Source organism: Stenella coeruleoalba, assembly GCF_951394435.1.
Source record: "Stenella coeruleoalba genome assembly, chromosome: 1".
NCBI classification, from domain to species: Eukaryota; Metazoa; Chordata; class Mammalia; order Artiodactyla; family Delphinidae; genus Stenella; species Stenella coeruleoalba.
Genome location: NC_137169.1, coordinates 52,272,337 through 52,300,206, shown reverse-complemented (window position 1 = coordinate 52,300,206; position 27,870 = coordinate 52,272,337). Strand labels below are relative to the sequence as shown.

At 40.8% G+C, this 27,870-nt stretch overlaps 1 protein-coding gene across 1 annotated transcript in view; it reads left to right on the top strand.

Annotated features, from left to right (window-relative positions):
* TM2D1 (TM2 domain containing 1) overlaps positions 1 to 24,326 on the top strand; it is a 139,974-nt gene extending 115,648 nt beyond the window's left edge. The window contains exon 6 of the mRNA XM_079915661.1: positions 24,205 to 24,326. Within this exon, the coding sequence (XP_079771787.1) occupies positions 24,205 to 24,264 (60 nt within the window). The 3' untranslated portion in view covers positions 24,265 to 24,326. The remainder of the gene's footprint in view (positions 1 to 24,204) is intronic.
* The last annotated feature ends 3,544 nt before the right edge of the window (positions 24,327 to 27,870 follow it).

Genomic DNA, 27,870 nt, shown 5'->3' with positions numbered 1-27,870 from the left:
TTTCTTATAGTCATCTTTGAATCCAGTCACATATTTCTACTCAGTTCTTATTTTCCATTCTGCCTCTTTGTGGCTGGTCATTTGTCTCCTTCACTTTGGTATTGATCACAAAGGAATTTAAATATACTTTCTTTTCCACATACATACATATATATACATATACATGTGTATATATAATACATATACATATGTGTATATATAATACTATGCACAAATGTATGTGTGTATATATATATATATACACCCATTATTCACCAAAGACCTCTGTATATGTGGCAAACTCAAGTTCACTAAGACAAATGGGAGATAGAGCAATATAGATAGATTAAAAGAAAACTTAGACCTGTTCTTAAAAGTTTTTCTGCTAGCCCTCCACCTCCTTGCCCATTATCCCCTGCATTCTCCTGTTCCCCCTTCCTCTCAGGAACAAAAGGTTTTCTCAAATTCTTCCCAACATCTATGCAGAGCAATCTAACCCTCTTTACCCTACTCTAAATCCCTGCAATCCCTGCCTTTTCTTTGTAAATGCAGGAACTCCGTCTTACACTGCATGTAAGAGCCCACACCACTATATTCTTTGATTCTCTGCTGGGGGATGGATCATGCCTGGTTTTGGCTCTTTCATTACACTTACTTTTCAGGCAGAAGCCATCAGACGCTTACACATTTTCCTAACCACTCAAAAGCACATGAACAAGGCAGTCCTAATTTTTGCTTTTATTTTTCTTTATGTACTTATCTTTTGCTGTAAAAGTACATCACTATTTGGGGGATTTTAGATTATTGACCTTAAGAAATAATTGAAAGGAAAAATTTCAGAAGCATCCTTGCTGACCTTGCTAAATATTTATATGAGTTAAGTGGATACAAGCAGGATTGTTTCTGATGCAAAGAACCTTGAATTGTTTTTAATATATAAAATGCTATGACTTTCACGTGTATGTTGAAAGAGGATTAGATTTGCTATATTTAAAAAAGGGGAGAGAACTTTGAATAGCACATTTACCTTATATGGAGAAAATGCTTCAAAATCAAATAAAGTTTGCTCATTAAAAAAACACTGTCTTTTATTCTCTAAAAACCAAAGGAGGGGATTAATCTACTAATGGTTTAGAAGCTCTACTTCCTTTCCTTTAAGGCAGAGTCCTCAGTAGCTACACAGTGGAGGATATACCCAATCGATTCCTACAAGAGAGAAAATCATGGAGAGAGACTCCATGACCCACAATCACGAGGCCCAAGCACACTGAAGCCAAGGCTCCTTTTACAAAGTCCAATGTCAGATAGAGGGCTCCTCAGTCGTTTTTGTTCAGTGAATTGGACCAGGCGTCATGGCTTTTCTGATAAGAGCTTCCCTAACTTGAGGTCCATTTAGCATGTTAAACTAGGAAAATAAGAATACAAACTGGAGTCTTTCCGAGTGTTTACAGATTAATAGACATTTTAGGCACTTGCTAACTAGGCAAATACTGTTTAAGGAGAAACCGCATGTCGACACAGATGGTGTGGCCTCTACAACAAGATGCAGGAACTGGGGGTGCTGTTGATGAACAGCAGACACTAAGCAGTTTGGGGGCAGAAGAAATTCACTTTACACAGAGGTAACTCCTAAACCTTTTGCTGTTATATGTTCATCCATGTAACAGGTTTTTATTGAGTCCTATGTGCCAATTACTGTGATTCAGAGGGGACATAAATTCTAAAGATGTATTCATCAGGATTCTTGGTCGCAAGTATCAGAATATAACTCAATTGCCTTAAGTGCAGATGGGAATTTATCAGCTTATATAACTGGGAAATGCAGAATGCACTTGTTTCTCATTTATTAGATTCAGGGGCTGAATTATGTTTTTTGGGCTCTAGTTCCATATTCTAACTGTGCATCCCTCTCTAGAGTTAGCTCAACTCCACGGACATGCTCTCTTCATGAAATGGGAAAGATGACTGTTGGTAGTCCAAGGCCTGTATCATTATAGTATTCAATCCAAAAGGAAAAGAGAAATCTTGTCTTTCCAGGATTTATATATTAATATCATGGAAAGACTCTGTTCAATCACATGCCTATGCTTAATATCAGTCATTGTTGTCAAGAGGCTATACGGTACCAGGAATTGCCAGCCCTGGATCACATGCCCACGCCTGCAGGGCACTGTGAAGAACAGTCTATGCAGAACCACATGGGATAAAGGCATGGTACTTCCCCAGTGGAAAGAATGGTCCTGGGGAGACAGAATTGATGTCCACAATAAAAGACTTAGTCCCTTCCTCAAGAAACTCTGAGGATGATGATGGAGATGGGCATATAAACAACTGCAATGGTGAGATAAAAGCTAATACACTACAGATAAGCACAGAGTACTATATGAACACAGAATGGGGACCTACAACTCAAGATTTGCAGGAGTCAGTGACTGTTTCCTGTATAGTACACCTTTTGTTTGAGTCTTGATGGACAAATAAACAGGGTTTATCAGGAGAATGGGGGAGTGCAGAATAGATTTCTTGGCAGTAGAAATAGCACAAACGAAAGCAGGGAGATGACAGAGCATAAGGGCTGTTTGAGGAACTTGAAATAGTTTGAAATGGCTGGAGGACAGCAGTTCCTAGGGAATTCCAGGAGAAAAGTCTAACAAAGTATGCAGGGCTACACTATGAGGGAGCTACATGACTACAAAGGACCTAAGGTATTTAAAGTAAGAGAGTTATTTGATCAAGCTTGTTTTTTTGTTTTTGTAAATTTTCTTTTTTTTCTTTTTATCTTTGGCTGCTTTGGGTCTTCATTGCTGCACGTGGGCTTTCTGTAGTTGCGACGAGCCGGGACTACTCTTTGTTGTGGTGCGCGGGCTTCTCATTTCAGTGGCTTCTCTTGTTGCGGAGCATGGGCTAAGCATGCAGGCTTCAGTAGTTGTGGCTCACGGGCTCTGGAGCTCTGTCTCAGTAGTTGCGGTGCACAGGCTTAGCTGCTCTGCGGCATGTGGGATCTTCCCAGACCAGGGATTGAACCCATGTCTCCTGCATTGGCAGGCGGATTCTTAACCACTGGGCCACAAAGGAAGTCCCAAGCTTGTGTTTTTATAGCAGCATGTGGACCATAGATTAAAAGGCACAGGAACTGAGGGAGAGACCTAATGCAGTAACCTGAGTAAGAATGGTAAACACCTAATTAAGTAATGCAATTTAGGAGATATTATTGATAGGACTTGACAACTGACTGGATATTGTCAGTGAGAGAAAGGGAGGAGTCTGAGATGATTATAAGATTTCTACCTTTGGAAACTCATTTAGGACGTGCTGTAATTCACCAATATAAACAACCAGAAGTTTTAGGTAAGGTCATGAATTTTGGTTTGGACAGTCATCTTCATGATGCAAACCTGAAGCTAAAGGACTCATGAGAGATATTGCACAAAACATTTTTGTCTGCAGCAAAGGTGGGGACAGGTGACTTTTCATGAGCCTTATGCCTCACCCCAGTAAAAAGTGCATCTCTAATTTTTTTTTTTTTTCTGTACGTGGGCCTCTCACTGTTCTGGCCTCTCCGGTTGCGGAGCACAGGCTCCGGACGCGCAGGCTCAGCGGCCATGGCTCACGGGCCAAGCCGCTCCGCGGCATGTGGGATCTTTGCAGACCGGGGCACGAACCCGTGTCCCCCGCATTGGCAGGCGGACTCTCAACCACTGCGCCAACAGGGAAGCCATCTAATTGTTTTTAACCACACACTAGTCTCCCCTTCTCCACGGTTTTACTTTCTGCAGTTTCAGTTACCTTTGTCAACCACAGTCCGAAAATATTAAAAGGAAAATTCCAGGAATAAACAATCCATAAGTTTTAGAATTCTGCATTGTTGTGAAATCTCATGCCCTCCCATGCTGTCCCTCCTGGGATTCGGCAACCACCAACATCGTCTGCTCCTGACATCCAAGCATCGACATCTTTGTAGCTCGATGATCCAGGATCACCCGAAGCAGATGATCCTATTTCTGACGTATTGTTAGAAGGTCAGTAAAAGCCTAACTCTACATCACAGTGCCTACATCGTCCACCTCACTTCACCTCAGCACAAAGGCCTTTTGTCATCTCACACCATCACAAGGAGAGTGAGTACAGTACAATAAGATATTTTGAGAGTGAGAGAGACCACACTCACATAACTTTTATTACAATATATTGTTTTAATTGTTCTATTTTATTATTAGCTATTGTTGTTAATCTCTTACTGTGCCTAATTTATAAATTAAATTTATCCTAGGTATGTATGTAAAGGAAAAACAGTAAATATAGGGTTTAGTACTATCTGTGGTTTCAGGCATCCACTGGGGGTATTGGAACATATGTCCCATGGATAGTGGGGCTACTGTATCTACCGTCCTATTGTCAGAAGTTCCTGTGACTTTTGTTATTTCTGATACAGCTTTAATGCAGCTTGCTCCTATATCTGCGGACCTCATACAGAGAGGAGAGAATTTCAGACCTTATGCATCATTGATTTAGTCATCATAATTTAGAGAGAGCAGCCTAGTGATATAAAAAGTGGAATGGTGCTTAATCATTTCCTCCACAAATAGGGTAGGGACAAGAATGGAATTATCTTTTTTTGGTTTTCCAGGAGGCAATTGGTACAGTCATACTTCTTTTATTTTTAACATCTTTATTGGAGTATAATTGCTTTACAATGGTGTGTTAGTTTCTGCTTTATAACAACATGAATCAGCTATACATATACATATATCCCCATATCTCCTCCCTCTTGTGTCTCCCTCCCACCCTCCCTATCCCACCCCTCTAGGTGGTCACAAAGCACCGAGCTGATCTCGCTGTGCTATGCAGCTGCTTCCCACTAGCTATCTATTTTACATTTGGTAGTGTATATATGTCCATGCCACTCTCTCACTTTGTCCCAGCTTACCCTTTCCCCTCCCCATGTCCTCAAGTCCATTCTCTAGGTCTGAGTCTTTATTCCTGTCCTGCCCCTAGGTTCTTCAGAACCTTCTTTTTTTAGATTCCATATATATGTGTTAGCATATGGTATTTGTTTTTCTCTTTCTGACTTACTTCACTCTGTATGACAGACTCTAGGTCCATCCACCGCACTACAAATAACTCCATGTCGTTTCTTTTATGGCTGAGTAATATTCCATTGTATATTTTGTGCTACATCTTCTTTATCCATTCATCTGTTGATGGACACTTAGGTTGCTTCCATGTCCTGGCTATTGTAAATAGAGCTGCAATGAACATTGTGGTACATGCCTCTTTGTGAATTATGGTTTTCTAAGGGCATATGCCCAGTAGTGGGATTGCTGGGTCATATGGTAGTTCTATTTGTAGTTTTTTAAGGAACCTGCATACTGTTCCCCCTAGTGGCTGGATCAATTTACATTCCCACCAACAGTGCAAGGGTGTTTCCTTTTCTTCACACCCTCTCCAGCATTTATTGTTTGTAAATTTTTGATGATGGCCATTCTGACCGGTGTGAGGTGATATCTCATTGTAGTTTTGATTTGCATTTCTCTAATGATTAGTGATGTTGAGCATCCTTTCATGTGTTTGTTGGTGATCTTCTTTGGGGAAACGACTATTTACGTCTTCTGCCCATTTTGGGATTGGGTTGTTTTTTGATATTGAGCTGCATGATCTGCTTGTATATTTTGTAGATTAATCCTTTCTCAGTTGCTTTGTTTGCAAATATTTTCTCCAATTCTGAGGGTTGTCTTTTCATCTTGTTTATGGTTTCTTTGCTGTGCAGAAGCTTTTAAGTTTTGTTAGGTCCCATTTGTTTATTTTTGTTTTTATTTCATTTCTCTAGGATGTGAGTCAAAAGGATCTTGCTGTGATTTATGTCAGAGTATCCTGCCTATGTTTTCCTCTAAGTGTTTTATACTGTCTGGCCTTACATTTAGGTCTTTAATCCATTTTGAGTTTATTTTTATATACAGTGCTAGGGAGTGTTCTAATTTCATTCTTTTATATGTAGCTGTCCAGTTTTCCCAGTGCCACTTATTGAAGAGGCTGTCTTTTCTCCATTGTATATTCTTGCCTCCTTTATCAAAGACAAGGTGACCATATGTGCGTGGGTTTATCTCTGGGCTTTCTAACCTGATCCGTTGATCTAATTTTCTGTTTTTGTGCCAGTACCATATTGTCTTGATTACTATAGCTTTGTAGTATAGCCTGAAGTCAGGGAGCCTGATTCTGCCAGCTCCGTTTTTCTTTCTCAAGATTGCTTTGGCTATTTGGGGTCTTCTTTGTTTCCATACAAGTTGTGCAATTTTTGTTCTAGTTCTGTGAAAAATGCCATTGATAGTTTGGTAGGGATTGCATTGAATGAGTAGATTGCTTTGGGTAGTATAGTCATTTTCACAATGTTCATTCTTCCAATCCAAGAACATGGTATATCTCTCCATCTGTTTGTATCATCTTTAATTTCTTTCATCAGTGTCTTATAATTTTCTGCATACAGGTCTTTTTTCTCCTTAGGTAGGTTTATTCCTAGGTATTTTATTCTTTTTGTTGCAGTGGTAAATGGGAGTGTTTCCTTAATTTCTCTTTCAGATTTTTCATCATTAGTGTATAGGAATGTCAGAGATTTCTGTGCATTAATTTTGTATCCTGCTACTTTACCAAATTCATTGATTAGCTCTGGTAGTTTTCTGGTAGCATCTTTAGGATTCTCTATGTATAGGATCATGTCATCTGTGAACAGTGACAGCTTTACTTCTTCTTTTCCAATTTGGATTCCTTTTATTTCTTTTTCATCTCTGATTGCTGTGGATAAAGCTTCCAAAACTATGTTGAATTATAGTGGTGAGAGTGGACAACCTTGTCTTGTTCCTGATCTTAGAGGAAATGCTTTCAGTTTTTCACCATTGAGGATGATGTTGGCTGTGGGTTTGTCATATATGGCCTTTATTATGTTGCGGTAAGTTCCCTCTATGCCTATTTCTGGAGGGTTTTTATCATAAATGGGTGTTGAATTTTGTCAAAAGCTTTTTCTGCATCTATTGAGATGATCATATGGTTTTTCTCCTTCAGTTTGTTAATATGGTGTATCACATTGATTGATATGCGTATACTGAAGAATCTTTGCCTTCCTGGGATAAAGCCCACTTAATCATGGTGTATGATTCTTTTTATGTGCTGTTGGATTCTGTTTGCTAGTATTTTGTTGGGGATTTTTACATCTATGTTCATCAGTGATATTGGCCTGTAGTTTTCTTTCTTTGTAACATCTTTGTCTGGTTTCAGTATCAGGGTGATGTTGGCCTTGTAGAATGAATTTAAGAGTGTTCCTCCCTCTGTTATATTTTGGAAGAGTTTGAGAAGGATAGGTGTTAACTCTTCTCTAAATGTTTGATAGAATTCACCTGTGAAGCTAGTGAATTCACCTGGTCCTAAGCTGTTGTTTGCTGGAAGATTTTTAATCACAGTTTCAATTTCAGTGCTTGTGACTGGTCTGTTTATATTTTCTATTTCTTCCTAGTTCAGTCTCAGAAGGTTGTGCTTTTCTAAGAATTTGTCCGTTTCTTCCACGTTGTCCATTTTATTGGCATATAGTTGCTTGTAGTAATCTCTCATGATTCTTTGTATTCCTGCAGTGTCAGTTGATACTTCTCCTTTTTCATTTCTAATTCTATTGATTTGAGTCTTCTCCCTTTTTTGCTTGATGATTCTGGCAGGTGGCTTATCAATTTTGTTTATCTTCTCAAAGAACCAGCTTTTAGTTTTATTGATCTGTGCTATTGTTTCCTTCATCTCTTTTTCATTTATTTCTGAACTGATCTTTATGATTTCTTTCCTTCTGCTAACTTTGGGTTGTTTTGGCTCTTCTTTCTCTAATTGCTTTAGGTGTACGGTTATGTTGTTTAATTAAGATGTTTCTTGTTTCTTGAGGTAGGATTGTATTGCTATAAACTTCCCTGTTAGAACTGTTTTTGCTGAATCCCATAAGTTTTGGGTCATCATGTTTTCATTGTCATTTGTTTCTAGGTATTTTTTGATTTCCTCTTTGATTTCTTCAGTGATCCTTGGTTATTTAGAGTGTATTGTTTAGCTTCCATGTATTTGTATATTTTGCAGATTTTGTCCTGCAGTTGATATCTAGTCTCATAGCGTTGTGGTCGGAAAAGATACTTGATGCGTTTTCAATTAAATTTACCGAGGCCTGATTTGTGACCCAAAATATGATCAATCCTGGAGAATGTTCAATGCGTACTTAGAAGAAAGTGTATTCTGTTGTTTTTGGATGGAATGTCCTATAAATATCAATTAAGTCCATCTTGTTTAATATATCATTTAAAGTTTGTGTTTCCTATTTGTTTTCATTTTGGATGATCTGTCCATTGGTGAAAGTGGGGTGTTAAAGTCCCCTGCTATGATTGTGTTACTGTCGATTTCCCTTTTTATGGCTGTTAGCATTTGCCTTATGTATTGTGGTGCTCCTATGTTGGGTGCATAAATATTTTAAATTGTTATATCTTCTTCTTGGACTGATCCCTTGATCATTATGTAGTGTCCTTCTTATCCCTTGTAATAGTCTTTATTTTCAAGTCTATTTTGTCTGATATGAGACTTGCTACTCCAGCTTTCTTTTGATTTCCATTTGCATGGAATATCTTTCTCCATCCTCTCACTTTCAGTCTGTATGTGTCCCTAGGTCTGAAGTGGGTCTCTTGTAGAAAGCATACATATGGGTCTTATTTTTGTATCCATTCAGCCAATCTCTATCTTTTGGTTGGAGCATTTAATCCATTTATATTTAAAGCTGTTATTGATATGCATGTTCCTATTACCATTTTCTTATTTGTTTTGGGTTTGTTGTTGTAGGTCTTTTCCTTCTCTTGTGTTTCCTGCCTAGAGAAGTTCCTTTAGCATTTGTTGTAAAGCTGGTTTGGTGGTGCTGAATTCTCTTAGCTTATGCTTATCTATAAGGTTTTTAATTTCTCCATCGAGTCTGAGTGAGATCCTTGCTGGGTAGAGTAATCTTGGTTGTAGGTTTTTCTCTTTTATCACTTTAAAGATGTCCTGTCACTCCCTTCTGGCTTGCAGAGTTTGTGCTAACAGGTCAGCTGTTAACCTTTTGGGGATTCCCTTGTATGTTATTTGCTGCTTTTCTCTTGCTGCTTTCAATATTTTTTCTTTGTATTTAATTTTTGATAGTTTGATTAATATTTGTCTTGGTATGTTTCTCCTTGGATTTACCTGTATGGGATTCTCTGTGCTTCCTGGACTTGACTATTCCCTTTCCCATATTAGGGAAGTTTTCAACTATAATCTCTTCAAGTATTTTCTCAGTCCCTTTTTTTTTTTCCCCTTCTTCTTCTGGGAGCCCTATAATTCGAATGTTGGTGCATTTAATGTTGTCCCAGATGTCTCTGAGACTATCCTCAATTCTTTTCATTCTTTTTTCTTTATTCTGCTCTGCAGTAGTTATCTCTACTATTTTATCTTCCAGGTCACTTATACTTTCTTCTGCCTTAGTTATTCTGCTATTGATTCCTTCTAGAGAAATTTTAATTTCATTTATTGTGTTGTTCATCATTGTTTGTTTGCTCTTTAGTTCTTCTAGGTCCTTGTTAAACGTTTCTTGTATTTTCTCCATTCTATTTACAAGATTTTGGATCATCTTTACTATCATTACTCTGAATTTTTTTTCAGGTAGACTGCCTATTTCTTCTTCATTTGATTGGTCTGGTGGGATTTTACCTTGCTCCTTCATCTGCTGTGTATTTCTCTGTCGTCTCATTTTGCTTAACTTACTGTGTTTAGGGTCTCCTTTTCACAGGTACAGGTTCGTAGTTCCCGTTGTGTTTGGTGTCTGCCCCCAGTGGGTAAGGTTGATTCAGTGTGTTGTGTAGGCTTCCTGGTTGGGGGGATTGGTGCCTGTGTTCTGCTGCATAAGCCTGGATCTCATCTTTCTGGTGGGCAGGACCATGTCTGGTGGTGTTTTTTTGGGGTTTCTGTGACCTTATTATGATTTTAGGCAACCTCTCTGCAAATGGGTGGTGTTGTGTTTCTGTCTTGCTAGTTGTTTGGCATAGGGTGTCCAGCACTGTAGCTTTCTGGTCAGTGATGGAGCTGGGTCTTAGCATTGAGATGGAGATCTCTGGGAGAGCTTTTGCCATTTGATATTACTTGGGCTGGGAGGTCTCTTGTGGAGCAGTGTCCTGAACTCAGCTCTCCCACCTCAGAGGCTCAGGCCTGACACCTGGCTGGAGCACCAAGACCCTGTCAGCCACACGGTTCAGAAGAAAAGGGAGAAAGAAAGAAAGAAAGAAAGAAAGAAAGAAAGAAAGAAAGAAAGAAAGAAAGAAAGAAAGAAAGAAAGAAAGAAAGAAAGAAAGAAAGAAAGAAAGAAAGAGAGGAAGGAAGGGAGGAAGGAAGGAAGGAAGAAAGAAAGAAAGAAAGAAAGAAAGAAAGGAGAAAGAGTTATTAAAATTAAAAATTAAGAAAATTATTAAAAATAAAGTAAATTAAAAAGTAAAGAAAAAAAAGATGGAAAGAAAGAAGAGAGCAACTAAACCAAAAAGAAATCCACCAATGATAACAAGTGCTAAAAACTATACTAAAATAAAACAAAACAAAAAAACGGACAGAAACAGCCCTAGGACAAATGGTAAAAGCTAAGCTATACAGACAAAATCACACAAAGAAGCATACACATACACACTCACAAAAAGAGAAAAAGGAAAAATATATATATATATATATATAAGAAAAGGAAGAGAGCAACCAAATCAATAAACTGTTTAAGATAATAAGGTCTAAATACTAAACAAAGATAAACATAAAACCAGAAACAAATTAGATGCAGAAAGCAAACCCCAAGTCTACAGTTGCTCCCAAAGTCCACTGCCTCAATTTTGGGATGATTCGTTGTCTTTTCAGGTATTCCAGAGATGTAGGGTACATCAAGTTGATTGTGGAGATTTAATCCACTGCTCCTGAAGCTCCTGGGAAAAATTTCCCTTTCTCTTCTTTGTTCGCACAGCTCCTGGGGTTCAGCTTTGGATCTGATCCTGCTTCTGTGTGTAGGTCACCTGAGGGCGTCTGTTCTTTCCCCAGAATGGACGGGGTTAAAGGAACACCTGATTTGGGGGTTCTGGCTCACTCAGGCCGGGGGGAGGGAGGGGTACAGAATGCAGGGCAAGCCTGCGGCAGCAGAGACCAACGTGACATTGCACCAGCCTGAGGCGTGCCATGTGTTCTCCTGGGGAAGTTGTCCCTGGATCACTGGACCCTGGCAGTGGCGGGCTGCACAGGCTCCTGGGAGGGGAGGTGTGGATAGTGACCTGTGCTTGCACACAGGCTTCTTGGTGGCTTCAGCAGCAGCCTTAGCATTTCTTGCCCATCTCTGGTGTCCATGCTGATAGCCGTGGCTTGCACCCATCTCTGGAGCTCGTTTAGGTGGTACTCTGAATCTCCTCTCCTCGCACACTCTGAAACAATGGTCTCTTGCCTATTAGGCAGTTTCAGAATTTTTCCTGGACTCCCTCTCGGCTAGCTGTGGTACACTAGCCCCCTTCAGGCTGTGTTCACTCAACCAACCCTGGTCCTCTCCCTGGGATCTGACCTCCGAAGCTGGAGCCTCAGCTCCCAGCCCCTACCCACACCAATGGGTGAGTAGACAAGCCTCTCGGGCTGGTGAGTGCTGGTCGGCTCCAATCCTCTGTGTGGGAATCTCTCTGCTTTGCCCTCTGCACCCCTGTTGCTGCACTCTCCTCCTTGGCTCCGAAGTTCCCCTCAGCCCACCCCTCATCTCCACCAGTGAAGGGGTTTCCTAGTGTGTGGAGGCTTTTCCTCCTTCCCAGCTCCCTCCCAGAGGTGCAGGTCCTGTCCCTATCCTTTTGTGTCTGTTTATTCTTTTTTCTTTTGCCCTACCCAGGTACGCGGGGAGTTTCTTGCCTTTTGGGAGGTCTGAGGTCTTCTGCCAGCGTTCAGTAGGTGTTCTGTAGGAGTTGTTCCACATGTAGATATATTTCTGATGTATTTGTGGGGAGGAAGGTGATCTCCACATCTTACTCCTCCGCCATCTTGAAGGTCTCTCCTATAGTTTTTCTTCATAAGGATCGCCTCAGACACTTCAAAACTTGCAAGATGGAGTCCAAGCTTTCTGACCTGTCTGACCTACAAGGCCATGAACAACCTGGTCCAATCCATCTTTCCAGTCCATTTCCTACCACTCTCTGATCTAGATACTCAACTCTTATCCAGGTTGTCTAACCTCCAAATGGCACTGTGAAAAAGTGCCTGGCACATATTGGCAATTAAGGACTTATTGAATTTTTGAAAGAAAAATTGGAGGAAGTCAAATATCTCTCCCTCTTTTTGAAATGATTTCATTTTTCTTATTAAATGTTTTCATGGTAAAATTAAAACAAAAATATATAAAGAGTAAAGTAAAAATTTCATATAATTTTATCACCCAGGATTAACCATTGATAACTCTTTGGTGAATTTCTTTCCAAATTTTGTCTATGTATGTAGAAGCATATGTATGCATATACACACACATATGTGCACACATGAATCTCATTATATAAAATGTTGAATTATGTTCTTCTCACTTAACATTTATCCTAAACTTTCCCCCAATCTTTGAATACTCATGGATAATACTTTTCAATTTTCTATATAAATATCTATTGAGTATATAGTTTACTTAACATTCTCTTGTAGCTAGATCTGTAGGGTGTTTTTAGTTTTTGTAAATTATGAATATCTTATAATGAACATACTTGAAGGCAAATTTTATCAGCATGTCTGATTATTTCTTTAGATAAATTTTTAAACTAAAATTCTGGATCAAAATATATAGATAGTTAAAAGAATCCTTGATTCACACAGCCAAGTTGTTTCTAGAATAATTTTATCAACTCATGTTCTCATCAAATTATATGAGTACAAACATCATCAACTTGCATGAGAATGATTAATTTTCAGGATATTTAAGCATGTGTCAAGTGCTTTTTTGGGGATAACTTTACTAAACATCTAGATAAGTTGGAGAATAGTTTATATTTTAATAATATTTAAACTTCCAATAGACTGTATCTCTCCACATATTCCAGTGTTATTTTTGGTCCTTTAAATTTTCAAAATTTTTCTCCATAGACAAGTTATGCACATTTCTTAAATTTATTCCTAAGTATTTATAATTTCAACTGATATTGAGAATGGGATATTTTTCACATTGTATTTTCTAATTAGCTACCTCTGCTACATAAGAAAACTATAGATTAAAAAATATTTTTAAAGTCTCCTTCCCATCTTGTAAAGGAAATTTAAAAAGGAGGAGAGGCTTTGACTATCTTCCAAACATGCCGTATAATTTATTCTCCTCTAAATTTTGTTCATATGGTCTGGCTGCCCTAGAAAGCTCTTCTACTGGTTTTCTACCTAGGAAAATCTTAACCATGAGGAAGAGACTGTGGTGGTCTACCTGAACTCCTTTGCACAGAGGATGTAGGTTCTGGGACCACAAGTGGCACCAGCCAGATGTGCTCAGTACCCTTGCCAATGCTATATTCTCACTGTAATCAGGCTCTGTGGCATCTTGGCAACGGCCAGTACCAGCCAACAAAGAGGAAGAGAAATGCCTGGTCATACCTCATACCTGCTGGCTGTACAAGCACCTACATGTACTGGCCTTCTAGTGCACCAGTCTCTTTGTTTAAGTCAAAAGGGTCAGGCCCTCCAGTCACCCATTTTCTCTGGTATGGTCGTGGTGTTTACCTCTTGTTGTTCAGCTCCAAAACCACTCCTCTACATTCTGCTCTGTGGTGCTGGGGTCAGGGTCTGCAAACTATGCTTCTGAGAAACTTTTGCCAGGTGGCTTCCTATTAGCTGATGGACTGTCAGTGGGGAGAACTGGAGGGACATTGGAAGATGGAAGGATGTAGAAGGACTTTTTCTATTTCTAGTGTTGGTGTCACTACAGGAAAAACAGCAGCAAAGTATAGCTATGGCTTCAGTTCCCAGCTTCATTTGGCACTCCCCAAACCAGTTGCGTTGTTCCCTCTTAAAAGTACCAGCACCAGCCAGCCACACCCTCCCCAAGTTCTGAGCACCAGCATGTATGTGGGGACCTCTTCTGACCTCTTCTAGGCACTCTCTCTTCTCTTTTGTTCCCATAGCATTTGACTCATAGTTGCTTTCTGTAGTTACAAATATTTGGGTTACCTCTGCTTGCCATTTTTGCCCTCGCAACTTTCCATCATCTTTGTAACCAATTCTCTGTCTTAAGTCCCCTCTGTTTGAAATACCTAGCTTGGTTTCCATTTAGGCTGAGAAGAAACCTGTGGTTACTTTGGTTGAGTACAGCCAACCCAGACCTGTCTGCCCAGATACAGTGAAGCCCACACCCAACCATTAAGATGGTTATGGCTTCTATCTCATCAAGAAAGTTGCAGGTATCAGGCATAAATGCCACAGAATTTTCTCTTCCCTTTCAACTAAAGTAACTGGAAGAGGGAAACACTCCCCCTTCAGCCCCGCAGCCCCCTGAACACTTCACACTTAATCCTTTGTATCTTGGCTCAAGAATCAACTTCTCAGGATCAAGATGTTTGAGGGTAGGTAAGCTGGCCCCTCTCACACGGAAACCAACTAGGAATGAGCCAAGGGGTTCTTTTTGGGCTTCATGAATATGTGCTTATGGAGCTGGGTGTGGACTTGTAGCTCTAAGTGTCCATACATTTTTATACTTCTATTATCTCCAAACCTTAAGTAATACACACTTACTGACTTTATTTCCTTTCCTTTTATTCCACACAAATTTGGCTTTCACCACTATCCACTAGACCAGCGGTCCCCAACCTTTTTGGCACCAGGGACTGTTACGTGGAAGACAATTTTTCCATGAAGGGGGCGGGGGAGAGGAAATGGTTCAGGTGGTAATGCGAGCAATGGGGAGCAATGGGGAGCTTACATGAAGCTTTGCTCGCCTGCCTGCTGCTCACCTCCTGCTGTGTGACAGGCTGCAGACTGGTACCAGTCTGCGGTGCAGGGGTTTGGGACCCCTGCACTAGACTATACATTTTCATGGGTTAAGGGATCATATCTATTTCAACCACCTATTAGCAGTAGGTAACATATGCAATGAATGTCTGTTAAATGACTGATTTGGCTAGAATTCCTATTTCTAAGGTCATTAGTGATATATTATTTACCAATTTCAGTGGACACCTTCAGACCTTACTATATTTCTCTGCTGGTATTGATGGTTTCACCCCTTGGTTTTCATGGCTCCTGGTTTCCTCCCTCCTCTCTTGCCACTACTTCTCACTTGGCTTGGTAGCCTCCTCATGGAGATCCCACCATATCTTCATTTAATTCCCCACTCTAGTCCTTGCAGAGACCAGATGGCTCCTAGATGATGACAATAGATTACTCAACTAATTTTTGCCATCCCTCTGGAATGTGATATTGTTTCTGATTTACTCTTTTGGATGGGGTGGGGGTAGGACATTTTCAGAGACCTCCGCTTGACTTTACCCACTACGGTAGCTTTGATCCTATAGATCAAGGACCCAATATGGGAGTGGTACCAAGTATATCAAATCTAATTATAAATTCAGGGACAGGGGAAGTGACCACTGGTGGGTCATGGACCCAGTGAACACAGAGTAAACTGGACTTTAGCCAGGATTCCATCTATTACTTGGCACCTATAGTCCCCTACTCTAAGAGAGGCTCCATGATGATGATTCAGATCTCTGACTATTCATACTGTGTCTGATAGTCCTTGAAATGTTTGGGTATTTCCTTTTCCTCAGTGTGTAATTAGGTCCTACATGGCCATTATTCCTTTTGGAGAAGGACCAGGGAAATCATTACCATTTGCTGGGGTGTTACAGGGTTCTTCCTCCTGGAGACCTGGCCTCCTGTTGAATTAGTGAGTCTGGGTCTGAAAATAGATTCAAGTCCAGAAACTAGACAAGATACTGTGCCTTTTTAAAATGAGGGTAACTGCCTTCAGCCCCGTGATCATCTATCCTTGATTTCTTTGGAGGTAAAATCTGATTAAGACACTTTTTGACTGTCCATCTCTTTTGCCTTGAGGGATGCCATATTCTATTAAGTATCCTAATAAATCTCTGCAGGTCAAGCCCTCTTGGCCACTGTTCTAACTATGGTCTCATTATAATTGTGTCCACTCAACTTCAAGCAGTTAAGCACCACCACCTAACCTCTACTGCTTTGGGGATCCCATTATGCCCATTGCTATGTGAGTCTATTTCTGAACTGGCCTCTCCCACTGAGAGACTTAGCCTACTGGACAAGGCTCTGGAACATTTCCATGATGCCCAATAGAATGAGAAGTCACTAAAGAGTTTTTAAGCAGTGGGTAATAAGGTCACATTTGTGTCTTTGAGGCATTCTGACATTCTCACCAGAACATTCTTTCTGGTCTTGGTAAATCGTGTATCTTCTTGGCCTTCTCATGGAGCACAACCATTTGGTGAGTCTTCTAGCCTTATTTAGTATATCCATTCCAGCATGCCTCCTTCTGTGAACCTTTTAAACAACTTTCTCAACCATCTGGAATAGCAATTCTGACATTTTGATTTCAGTTAATGGGGCCCATTGCTTTTTCCAATACTTTTAGGAGCTGTCCTAGAAGTGAGTTTGTGTCATCTCTTGGAGTCCTCGTCAGTGTATTATATCTTGTATTTTAGCAGAGTGCTTCCGAATCAGTAAACTCAACCTTATCCAATATTATGTTCCAGTCTCCTTGATCATGCACCCTCAGAATCTAGCTCCACACCTACTCCACAGCTTCTGCTGTACATATCGGTTATGTCTTGTTGCACCTTTGGGGAAGAGTTGCTTCCTTTCTTTATGAGACCTAGTACATCTCCAGCTGCATTGCTGTGACCCAATCCTAGTTATAGGCCTACTGGCAAGGAGGGGAGGTGGGCAAAGGTCCTGAGGGGGCACTTATTGTCTTGCAGGGCAGAATTCTCTGTACTGTCGTCAAGCATGGGGGAGTTCTCATTCTTACTAAGGACAGTGGGCCATTTCTCAAGACGGAGAGAGTTCAGATGAGTCTAGGAGTTCAAAATTTGAAGGGGCATTCAGTCAGACAATCCCAAGTGTGAGGTTTTAATTTTTTTCCAACCAGGGCCCTAACCCTGCATAACATGTATGCTTTGGTTAGTAATTTAACCTTTTCTAGAATTCAGCCACTTTGACTATGAAGTCCTGGGCCTAGGCCTCATCTTTCTCTGTCCTCCTACTGTAGCAAATGAGAGCCTCATCATATTACCAGGGAGCCCCTCTGGCTTTCACAGTTGGTTTTGCAATTGCTTGTTTATCTCTCATTGCTTTTCATTATCTTTTTCCAGTGTATCAATTACACTTAGCAAGAAGTATCCAATCCCATTGTCCTAATAATTAGTAATTACCCCATACATCTCAAATGCCTAATGCATTACACCAGCTAATACCATCCCCTCCTCTGATACATCGTTTCAATTCACAATCCAGGAGCTTGTGAACAACAGGGTCAACACCCACTGCCAGAGTCTGTCTGTCTCCTACCTACCACCAGTGGTGGAGTCCTTCTTGCCAGTCAGCCAGTAAGTGATTCAGCTCCCAAACCCCAATAATCACCTACTCTTTTGGACCACTCCTGGTATCAACTGTCACAGGTTGGATTCTCTGGAAGCAGAGAGTGAGATGGAGATTGACATGCAGGATGTTTATTAGGGATCAACACCTGTGGCAGGCAGGTGAGGAAGCAGAATTGTGCAGAGAGAGAAGTCCAACTGTGATGGCAGGCCTGACAAAACCTCAGCCAATTCCACAGGGAGCTCTAGAGTGTGTATGATCTGTTAGTGTTATTCCAGCATGAGACAGAGTAACTGTCATATATATATATATATATATATATATATATATATATATATATACACACACACACACACACACACACACACACACACACACACACATACACATAAATATAGAAAGAGATTTATTATGAAGGATCAGCTCACTTCATTATAGAAGCTAAGAAGTCCCATGATCTGCTGTCTGCAAGCTGGAGGTCCAGAAAAACCAGTGGTGGAGTTCCAGCCAAACCCAAAGGCCTGAGAACCAGGGGAGCCAAAGGTGTAAGTCCCAGTCTGAGTCCAAAAGCCTGAGAACCCAGAGCACTGATGTCTGAGGGCAGGAGAAGATGGATGTCCCAGCTCAAGCAGAGGGAAAATTCACCCTTCCTCAACCTTTTTGTTCTATTCAGGCCTTCAAAAGATTGGATGATGCCCATCCTCTTTGGTGAGGGCAACCTTTCTTTACTCAGTCTATGGATTCAAATGCTAGTCTCTTCTGAAACACCCTCAGAAACACCCAGAAGTAATGTTTTACCAGCTATCTGGACATCCTTTAGCCCAATCGAGTTGACAAAATTAACCATCATAACATCTATCCTCTCCTTTCTTCCTTTACACCTTTTTCTTCCATGTTCTTCATCATTAGGGTGGAACTATTATTCACTCAGGCATCTGGAAGCCATTATGTTTCTCCTCCTTCACAATTATCATATCACCACACTTTAATAATTTAATATCCCAAATATTTCTCTGATCTATCCCTTCCTTTCTATACCTACTACCTAGACATTGAGCTCAGAACCTCAATGCCTTTCCCCTGGACTATTGCAATAGCCTTCCAATTAGTCACCTGGCTTTCAGTCCCCAATCCATCCTTCACTAAACCTCACTAGAGTGAGGTTTCTGAAATATAAATCTGACCTGATTACTTGAAAACTCTTTAATGACTCCCAATTCATTCATTCACTCAGTAATGGATTCATTCACTCAAAGAATTGCTCAGGTCAAAAACGTTGTAGTCAGAGAAAACTCTTCTCTTTTCCTCACAGGCATCAAGTCCTTAGCAGCTTTAAAATGTATTCTGAATTCGATCACTTCTCAACACTTCCACTTGGTTACCCTGGTCCAAGTCATCCTTATGCCTCCTGCAGACAAGTGAAATAGGCCTGCATCTGGTCTTTGTGTTTTCTCTATTGTCTCTCTGTCATTTCTCCACAAGGTAGCCAGAATAATTTTTCTAAAATGTAAATCAGATCATGTTCCAACAAAAAATGAAATATGTCATACTGAGCAAGGGGGTATAGGGTCTGTGAGGCCTTGCATTTTTCTTCCTCCTGGCTCTCCCTTTCCCTAACCCCCAGCCTGCTATCCAATTTCTGACTCTTATGGTCTGTTAGCAAGGGAGGGAAGAAGAGATAAAGGTCAAGAAAACCCTTATTTGAGTTGGTTCTATCATAGGCTGGCCTCATGCTCTTGGGCCTGACAAATGTTTAAAGCTACCCCTTTCTCCAGTGGAGTGTTTTCCAGGGTTTTTCTGGAAGTTCCCATTTGGGCCTTCCAACTGCAACTTCAATGCACATTTTCCTTTGGCTTGATGTTTCTCCTATCTGCTGACCCTGGCTCAAGAGGGGCCATTCTCCATGGACTCACACTTGCTGGAGTCCCTTCTCCCAGGAGGTTCAACTGGACAGATCTTAAAAGGTCTGGAGCTTAGCTCTCTCTTCAGCATTTCCCACATCTGGTCCATGGGAAATACTCATCCCTTGTCTCATCAAATTAAGGGTGTGCAGGACTTTCCCCAGCTCAGCAGCCCTCTCCTGATTCCACCATCAAAGTGGCCAGTCATTCTGTTTCTCAGCTTCTAGATTTCCCAGTGGATGTCAGCATTCAGGCCATGGTTATATGTGCCAACATGTTGCTCTCTCCCTGTGGCCAAGTGGAAGCCCCGTCACTTAGCTAGAAATGAAGGAGGTGGATCCCTCTATCACCAACTCCCCATCTTTCAACAACTCACACACACACCCCTTTCTAAGAAGGTTTAGGAACTCAAAGTATTGTTCAAAGAGTTCTAGAATACACATGCCAATTAGAAAAGGCAAACGCTGTCCATTTTAAGGTCACTGGGTATACTTTCTACTTAGCTGTTTCAAGGTTAGGAAGAATCACTTATCCAATTACTGGGGACATGAGACAATGACAGCTCTTTCCTAGAATGGATGAAAAGAAAAGGATGATGCTGAGAAAAGAATTCCAACCCTAATTTAAGAAAGACACTATGAAAATAATGTCAGTATTTCAAATGACATATCAAAGGAGGGGCACTAGGCAATCAGATAGCTTTTTCCTAAGAGTGACCTTATTGGAGTTTAATTGCCTTACAATGGTGTGTTAGTTTCTGCTGTATAGCAAAGTGAATCAGCTATACATATACATATATCCCCATATCTCCTCCCTCTTGCGTCTCCCTCCCACCCTCCCTATCCCACCCCTTTAAGTGGTCACAAAGCACTGAGCTGATCTCCCTGTGCTATGTGGCTGCTTCCCACTAACTATCTATTTTACATTTGGTAGTGTATATATGTCCATGCCACTCTGTCACTTCAGAGTGACCTTATTTTTAACACAGACCACCAGGAAGAGTGAAATACAAGAACAGAGTTTCCTTTGCCCATGATCACCTCTATCTTAGAACTTCCATACTAACCAGGGAAATTTCTTTGTTGGAAAAGTGTTAGATGGAAGAGAAGTAGAGGCTACTCAAGCAGTTGTTTTTATTGTTGTTGTTGTTTCTCTTGTATGACTAAAGAACATTTATCTACTCAACAAACATATTTTGAGCAGCCCCATGTGCTAGGAGCTGAAGAGAGAATAGTAAAGAAGATGCTAAAAAGGGGCTTATAGTCTAGATAGAAAAGCATGCTGATTTTAGTGTTATTTTGCTATTCAAATTAGAAAAATGCTTACAGGAATCTGTAGCATAACCTACAGTATTTTTCAGAGAAATTCGTGTTGAGGAACAGTTATTTTGTATTTTACCACTTAATATGCAGGTTACCAGACATTCTGAATTCAAAAGGCAGTGAAAAATGGAAGAAAATATAGAATGAAATGGATAGGAATCATTACAAACAAATGTTAATTTTAATAATAATGTCATAAATTATCATTATTATAATAGTTATTTTTACAAATAACCTTTATTGAGCACTTGACCAAGTGTCAGACCTTATGCCAAGGACTTTCACGGATTATCTCATTTAATTTTCATAACAAAACATTTAGATAAGTATATTATTATCTCCATTTTATAGATGTGGGATTTGAGGCATGACTAGTAGGTGACAGAGCCAGATTTGAAAAGGGCTGAGTTTTAACCATTTCTTCATGAAATCTGGGAGTGAAAATGTACTACACACATTCCCTCAGTAGTCGATTCTCCACTGGAGTGGGTTTTAGATGGGATCCGTCCTCAGTGGATTATTGCAGATAACCCATGGTTTGTCCGTCACAAGGGAAAGGTTTCTGGTGCTCAACTCTATTTTGTGAATTTTAATGTGTGCAAATAATAAGAATTTTCTCCCAAAACGTATTTGTTCCATTAATATTATCACCCTTGCCTGTTTTGTGTTGGAAAATCAGTGACGTCCCGTTGTAAGCTTTCATCTGAATTGTCTTCAATGAAATTGTACTGAAAGAAGGAAGGCATTTGGAAGCAATGAGCTTCAGGGAGTCTTCCAGGCATCTCGGAATATCACAGCCTTCGTGAAGTGTTCTCATTGCCTGTGGGATGTGTGGGCCCCAAATTCATGGCCCCAAATTCATGGGCTCCTTCACAAGGGAGTCTTCCCCTTCTCCAGCAGAACTGAGCTCCTCTGTGAGATCACTTCCTTGACTGTCTGTCTCCCACCAGTGCTCCATTAGTGGCTCTGAAGCCCTCTTTCAGAAGCAGAAAGAAGCCCACGGTTCCAAGCTGAGGTGCTGAGGGTCCACTGCTATGCCCTTGACCACACGGAGTCAAATTTTAGGAATATCTGCTAGAAAAAAAAGAGCAGCCCCTCATGCTGAGAGAAAGTCTCCCAAGTGGAGTCGGTTCTCTGGAAAACAACTGGATGTGGTGTTGGTCTTTATTACAGTTTCCACAGACTAAAAAAAAAAAGTTGTTTATAAAACAAAAGCCACATCGATTTGATACGGTAACATTTTTGAGAATTTTGTTTTTGCACAGCGGAAACCAGGGCTGATGTGCTCATGGTGGAAATGGAGCCTGTTCAGTTACCCCAAAGCACCTCTCCTAAAACACGAATCTGAGTAAGCCAGGCTCGGCCTTGCCAGGAACAGCCGGCATTGTTTGGCTCTTTGGAGAGACAGGCGAGGCCAGCAAAGCCCTCACACCATGCAACACCACGCTCGCACACCCAGGCTCAGGCCTGCCCTCCGAGGGACGCCTCCAGGGTCCTCACCTTCCCTCCAGTCCCCGGACCGCATGGTGGAGGACACGGTTCTGGCCTGTCCTCTCCAGCGCTAGGACCACCTGGGCAAGAGGAGACTCCTCTCTTGTTTACAGTTCTGTTCTCAGACAGTGAAAGACGCCAAACGAAACATTCATGTTTCCTGCTGTTTTGAGCCAGATCATGTGAAAACTAAAGAAAATCTATGTTTGCTGGCTTTGAGAACAGGAGTAACTACTTTGTTAAGCACAAAGGAAGCAACTTACAAGGAGCGCCAGACTCACGGTGAGAAAGTAAAATGAGTAGGAATCCTATTAAAATTGGGGCTTTGGGAGACCTCCTATGGGCTGTGTCTTCGTTTTCCATACCACTTCCTGTCATTCTGTGGTGAAAAATTAAATTCAGTGCTGCAAGCAAAAATTTGGGGGGAAAGATTTCTTATGTTTTGTAGAGTACTGTACTATAGAAACTATTTGGATAGTTTATTTATATATATATACACATATATATATATATGTGTATATATATATATATATATTTCCCTACAAAAATGAAAAGAGATACTTCATTTGTTTGATTCATTCAGTATCATGGTGACTTAGGGCTGGACACCAGCAGTCTAGGTTCCTGCTCTCAGGGGTTCACATGTGCTAAGTGGGGGAGATAGACAACAAATTCGTAAACTCTGAAATATATCATGTAATTTCTGACAGTGATAATGCTTTGAGAAAAAATAAAGCAGGGTGAGGAGATAGAAAATGAATAGGCAAGGTGGTCAGAGAAGGTCTCCAGGAAGAGAAAATAGTTGAACAGAGAGCTGAAGATCTGGAACGAGTGAGCCATGCACAGTTCTAGAGGAAGGGCATTCCAGGCAAGGCTGGTGGCTCAAGCTGAGTACAGGAGGGAAAATGGTGTTGGATGAGACTGGAAAGGTCAGGGCATGTTGGTTCCTGTTTGCCATGATAAGGAATATAGACTTTATTCCAAGTGTTATGGGAAGCCTTTGAGAGACTTTGTTTACTATCAGCTTATTCTCTACCCAGTTCCAAAAAGAGAGAGAATTTTATCCGTTCATTCGACAGTTACTTATTGATCACTAAGCATATATCAGACTGGGTCCAGTGCTTTAAAAATTATGACCTCTGTCATCAAATGAGGGGATAAGAAAATAACATGAACAACCAGAACAAACAGAGAATCAAGAAAGTTGCAAAAGAGAGGGAAAAATATTACTCCTATTAATAATAATGTAAGAAGATAAATTACAAATATTAATGCTGATTAATAAGAATGCTATGCCCTAGGTACTATTCATGTATTTTTTCACATGACTCAATGCCTTATGTATTGTTATTCTTCCCTGTAAACGAGGAAACTGAGGTCAGAAAAGCAAAATAATATCACAGACCAGAAATCGATTAAGCTGAGATGCCGGGATTTGAATCCAGGTTTGTCTGATTCTAAAGCATAAAGTTTCTCTCCTCATAGGAAGGAGCTACTGTGACAAGCTACATATTTTGTAACTCAGTATGTATAACTGCTGCTTCTAAGAATAAGATACTTCATCTAGCAGACTTGGGTCAGATTGGCTTCAGAGATATATTCCAAAGTTAAATGTACCCACTGTAAAGTGGGGTATTAAAATTCTTAAAAAACAATACCCAAACACTGCAAGGAGAAGAGCCCCAAACGATTTTTTCCAGAAAACATGTTACCATCTTTAATAATAGTGTTCTATTTGTTTGTTCCTCAATTTTCTTGTGCCCCCAACTGCATTGTCCCTGGCATAAGTGCAAAAAATCATGTCTGATTGTTCACCATTTTATTTGCAGAGCCTAGCACAGCACCTAAAACACAGTAGGTGCTCAATTAATATTTGTTGAATGAATGAATTAATTACACTTCATTTTCTTTCTTTCCAGGGCCTGCCTTTACTGCCGTGTACCACTCCAGACAGCATGCAGAGTTGGTGGAGAGTATAATAAACATCAGAGATATTTTGCAATTCATGGCTGACCCATGCTGACCCTTTCTTTAATTAAACCTTCCACTTGTGAATGAATCATTTCTTCCATTAATTAAAATAGGATACACTTATGTCTCTGTAAAGTATGTGTCAAAAGAAAGCATTCCACCTAAAATATATACAGGAGGCGCTGACCACCGTGGAGAGTCATCCATCATAATCTGCTAAAAAGATCAGCTCTGGAATTAGAACGAGCACAATCATCTCTTATGCCCTCCAAAATACAAGTTGCAGCTTCTCACCCGATCCGTCAGCTCCTGTGTTAATATAGGGAGTAAAGCATAGTGTGAAGCCGTAAGAGGACCGTTTATTTTGTAGGGCAGGGCAGGCGGCCCCAGCGCTCCGGTAATGCCATCATCTCTAATAACTGCTTGGAGCCTGTGCTCTCTGGAGACTTGTCTCTTGATTGTTAGAGCTGGAAGGCAGCGGAATCTCACTGTTGCGAGGCTCAACAATTGCTCCTGCAATTCCTCCGAAAGCCAAGAGGATGACTGAGAAATCTGACGGTGCTGTTTAGGTGGACAAAGCAAGTTCATGTTCCCACTCACCCCCACCGTCTCCTTCTGGAAGAAGTGGGCTGCAGAAATCGATTTGCAGTCTTTAGCTCCAGGAAACAGTGAGCCCAGGCAGCCACTGTTCAAAATATTTTGCCTCAGAGGAAACTCTGCACTCTCCAAACTCCAAAGACCTCGATGAAGTACATAAGTTATGTTTAAAAATCACCACTGGGGATTCTCCAGGCAAGATGAAAAGGAAAGAAGGATAAAGCATTGAGAAACTCAAAGTGCCTCAGGTCCTCTAAAAACAAGTTTTAAATATCCCGCAAGATTTCAAATGCAGCAATTTTTGAGAAAGCGCGACATTGTAAAGCCTGTTCTCTCGGTGAAGTGTCAGGCTCCATAAGAGTAGGAATGATAAACACTCTTCCTGCATATTTAGGAGGCTGTTTCAGAAGACGCCAAGTGATTGCTAAAACAGTCGTGCAATTTAGTGTGTTTTAGTACCACAATTTTCTGTCCAATACTAATTGCTCTTTTATTTTTCCTTCAATTAATCCTGTAAGGCGGGTGCAAAAATATAGGAATGATAAGGACATTTGCCATCATTGGGGCTATTTCCAATGGTGAAAGGAAGGCCTGGAAAGGTGAAGTGACTTGTCCAAGGCCAAGGGCAGGTTCATGGCAGAGCCAGGGCTCCCAACTATGTCTCCTCTCTCACAGTCCTGGGCTCTTTCCCCTGTGTTTCTAATGAGGACTGAGTCAAGGGTGATTTATTCCCCCAGCACAGTGCTAGGTACAGTGCCTGTGGATTGATTAATGCATTGATTCCCACAGAATAAGAGATTTGAGATTACTTGACAAATCTCTCAAGTACTCAGGAAAAAAAAAAATCAATAGTTTTTCTTTGACTTCAAGTCCAAGTTATTTGGAGTATTTCAGAGGTACTTTTCTCCTGCCTTCAATACTTCTCTGATACTCACTGGCTTGTCTCCTGGGTCAAGATATATCAGACTGAAAAGAGGAGGTATATGAGAGATTTAACAATTAGTGGAAATGGACCATAACACTGGAGAATTAATTGTTCACATGGTATAGAATAGTGATTAAGAACATTGACTCTGGAGTCAAGTTGCCCAGGGTTCAAATGCTAGCTTTGACATTTAGAAGATGTGTAGTCTAAGATCACTGATTGCGGGCTTTTTAAATCCCGGGGCCTCAGTTTTCTCCTCTGTAAAATGGAAATTTTAGTACCTACTTTACAGGCTTGACTCAAGGATAAATTTTAAAATCTGGCTCCCTTTATATGTGTGATTTAATGACATATTCAAACAGTAACATTAGAACAAGAGCTATGAAAAAATTAGACCATTAAATTTGCTTTATATTGATTGAAGCCCTAATACTAGGTCATTTTTTTAATTTTTTTTATTTTTTATTTTTTATTTTTTTCCCATACGCGGGCCTCTCACTGTTGTGGCCTCTCCCGTTGCGGAGCAAGGCTCCGGACGCGCAGGCTCAGCGGCCATGGCCCACGGGCCCAGCCGCTCTGCGGCATGTGGGATCTTCTCGGACCGGGGCACGAACCCGCATCCCCTGCATCGGCAGGCGGACTCTCAACCACTGCACCACCAGGGAAGCCCACTAGGTCATTTTTGAGAGAAGAGCATCCTTGTGCTATTTGATGATGTTATTTCCTCTCTCTCGGCCCCCACTCCACACCACCCTAGTTTAAATGCCCAGGTCCCTTGTCTGCATAACTGCAATAGCCTCCTCTCTGCTGCTTGTCTCTTTCTCTTTTTATCTCCGATCTAGTTCTTCTTGAGTAACCATTTAAAGACACATATTTGGCCACATCATGCTCTAACTGAAAAGCCTTCGGGGATTCCTGTGGCTTACACAATAAAGCAGTACAGACTGGTCCCAACCCCCTATTGTAACTCATTCCTACCAGCATCATCCCCACACCCCACGTTCTAACCAAACAGGACTACTCACTGTTCCCTCAACACCCCATGTACTAATACACCTCTGTGCCTTTGCTCATGATGTGCTCTTGGCCTGAAACCATCTTTTCCCACTTCATCACCTACTAAATTCCTGGTCATCCACCAAAGCCCAGCTACAATTTCACCTCTTCAATTAAGCCTTTCCTTACTCCACTCCCCTCCTGGCAAAATTAATTACTCCTTGCTCTGTGTGCGATGCCACTTTGTTCTTATCTCACAAATAGCATTTACTGCATTAAATTATATTTTGTTGTATATGTGTCTGTCCCCAGTGAAACCTGGATTAGCAAACATTCGAAACCATTCCCTCCTTCCAAACCCATGACTCTTTTCCCCACTAAGATCAAGTGCTGCCTAGAATTGTTTTTAACTAGTGCTCTGAGCAGCCCCTCTAAATCCCTGAGTTGACACCAGAGTGAAACAGATTTGCAACCTGTAGCTAAAGTATGATGGCCATGAGTACAGGACCATGTCTGTTTATCTCTCTACCTCTAGTACCTAGTGCAATACCTAGTACTTAATAAATGTTTGTTAAGTACATGAAAGCAAGGAACCACAGCAATGTACTATTTATTAGATGTGAACTCTTAGGAACAATTCTGGGTGCTGAGAGTGTAGAGTCAGACATAGATTGTTAGTACTTGACACCACATTTCATGTTCTAGACTTGGGGACATGGAAATGTAAATTCTGTCTGTAAAAGGAGCTCAGATTTGGGAAATTGTTACAAAGTAATTCAAAACTCTTTTATACACATAGACACGCTTGCTTGGTAGACAATGTACCTTTTTCATATCATATGAACTTATCAGCCATGAGGTAGAATACTTATCTTCTTCATCCTTCTTCACCAAATATTCCAAATAAGTCTTTATATCTAGTTTTATTTTTATTTATTTATTTATTTATTTATTTATTTATTTATTTTGTGGTACACGGGCCTCTCACTGTTGTGGCCTCTCCCGTTGCAGAGCACAGGCTCCGGACGCGCAGGCTCAGCGGCCATGGCTTATGGGCCCAGCCGCTCTGCGGCATGTGGGATCTTCTCGGACCAGG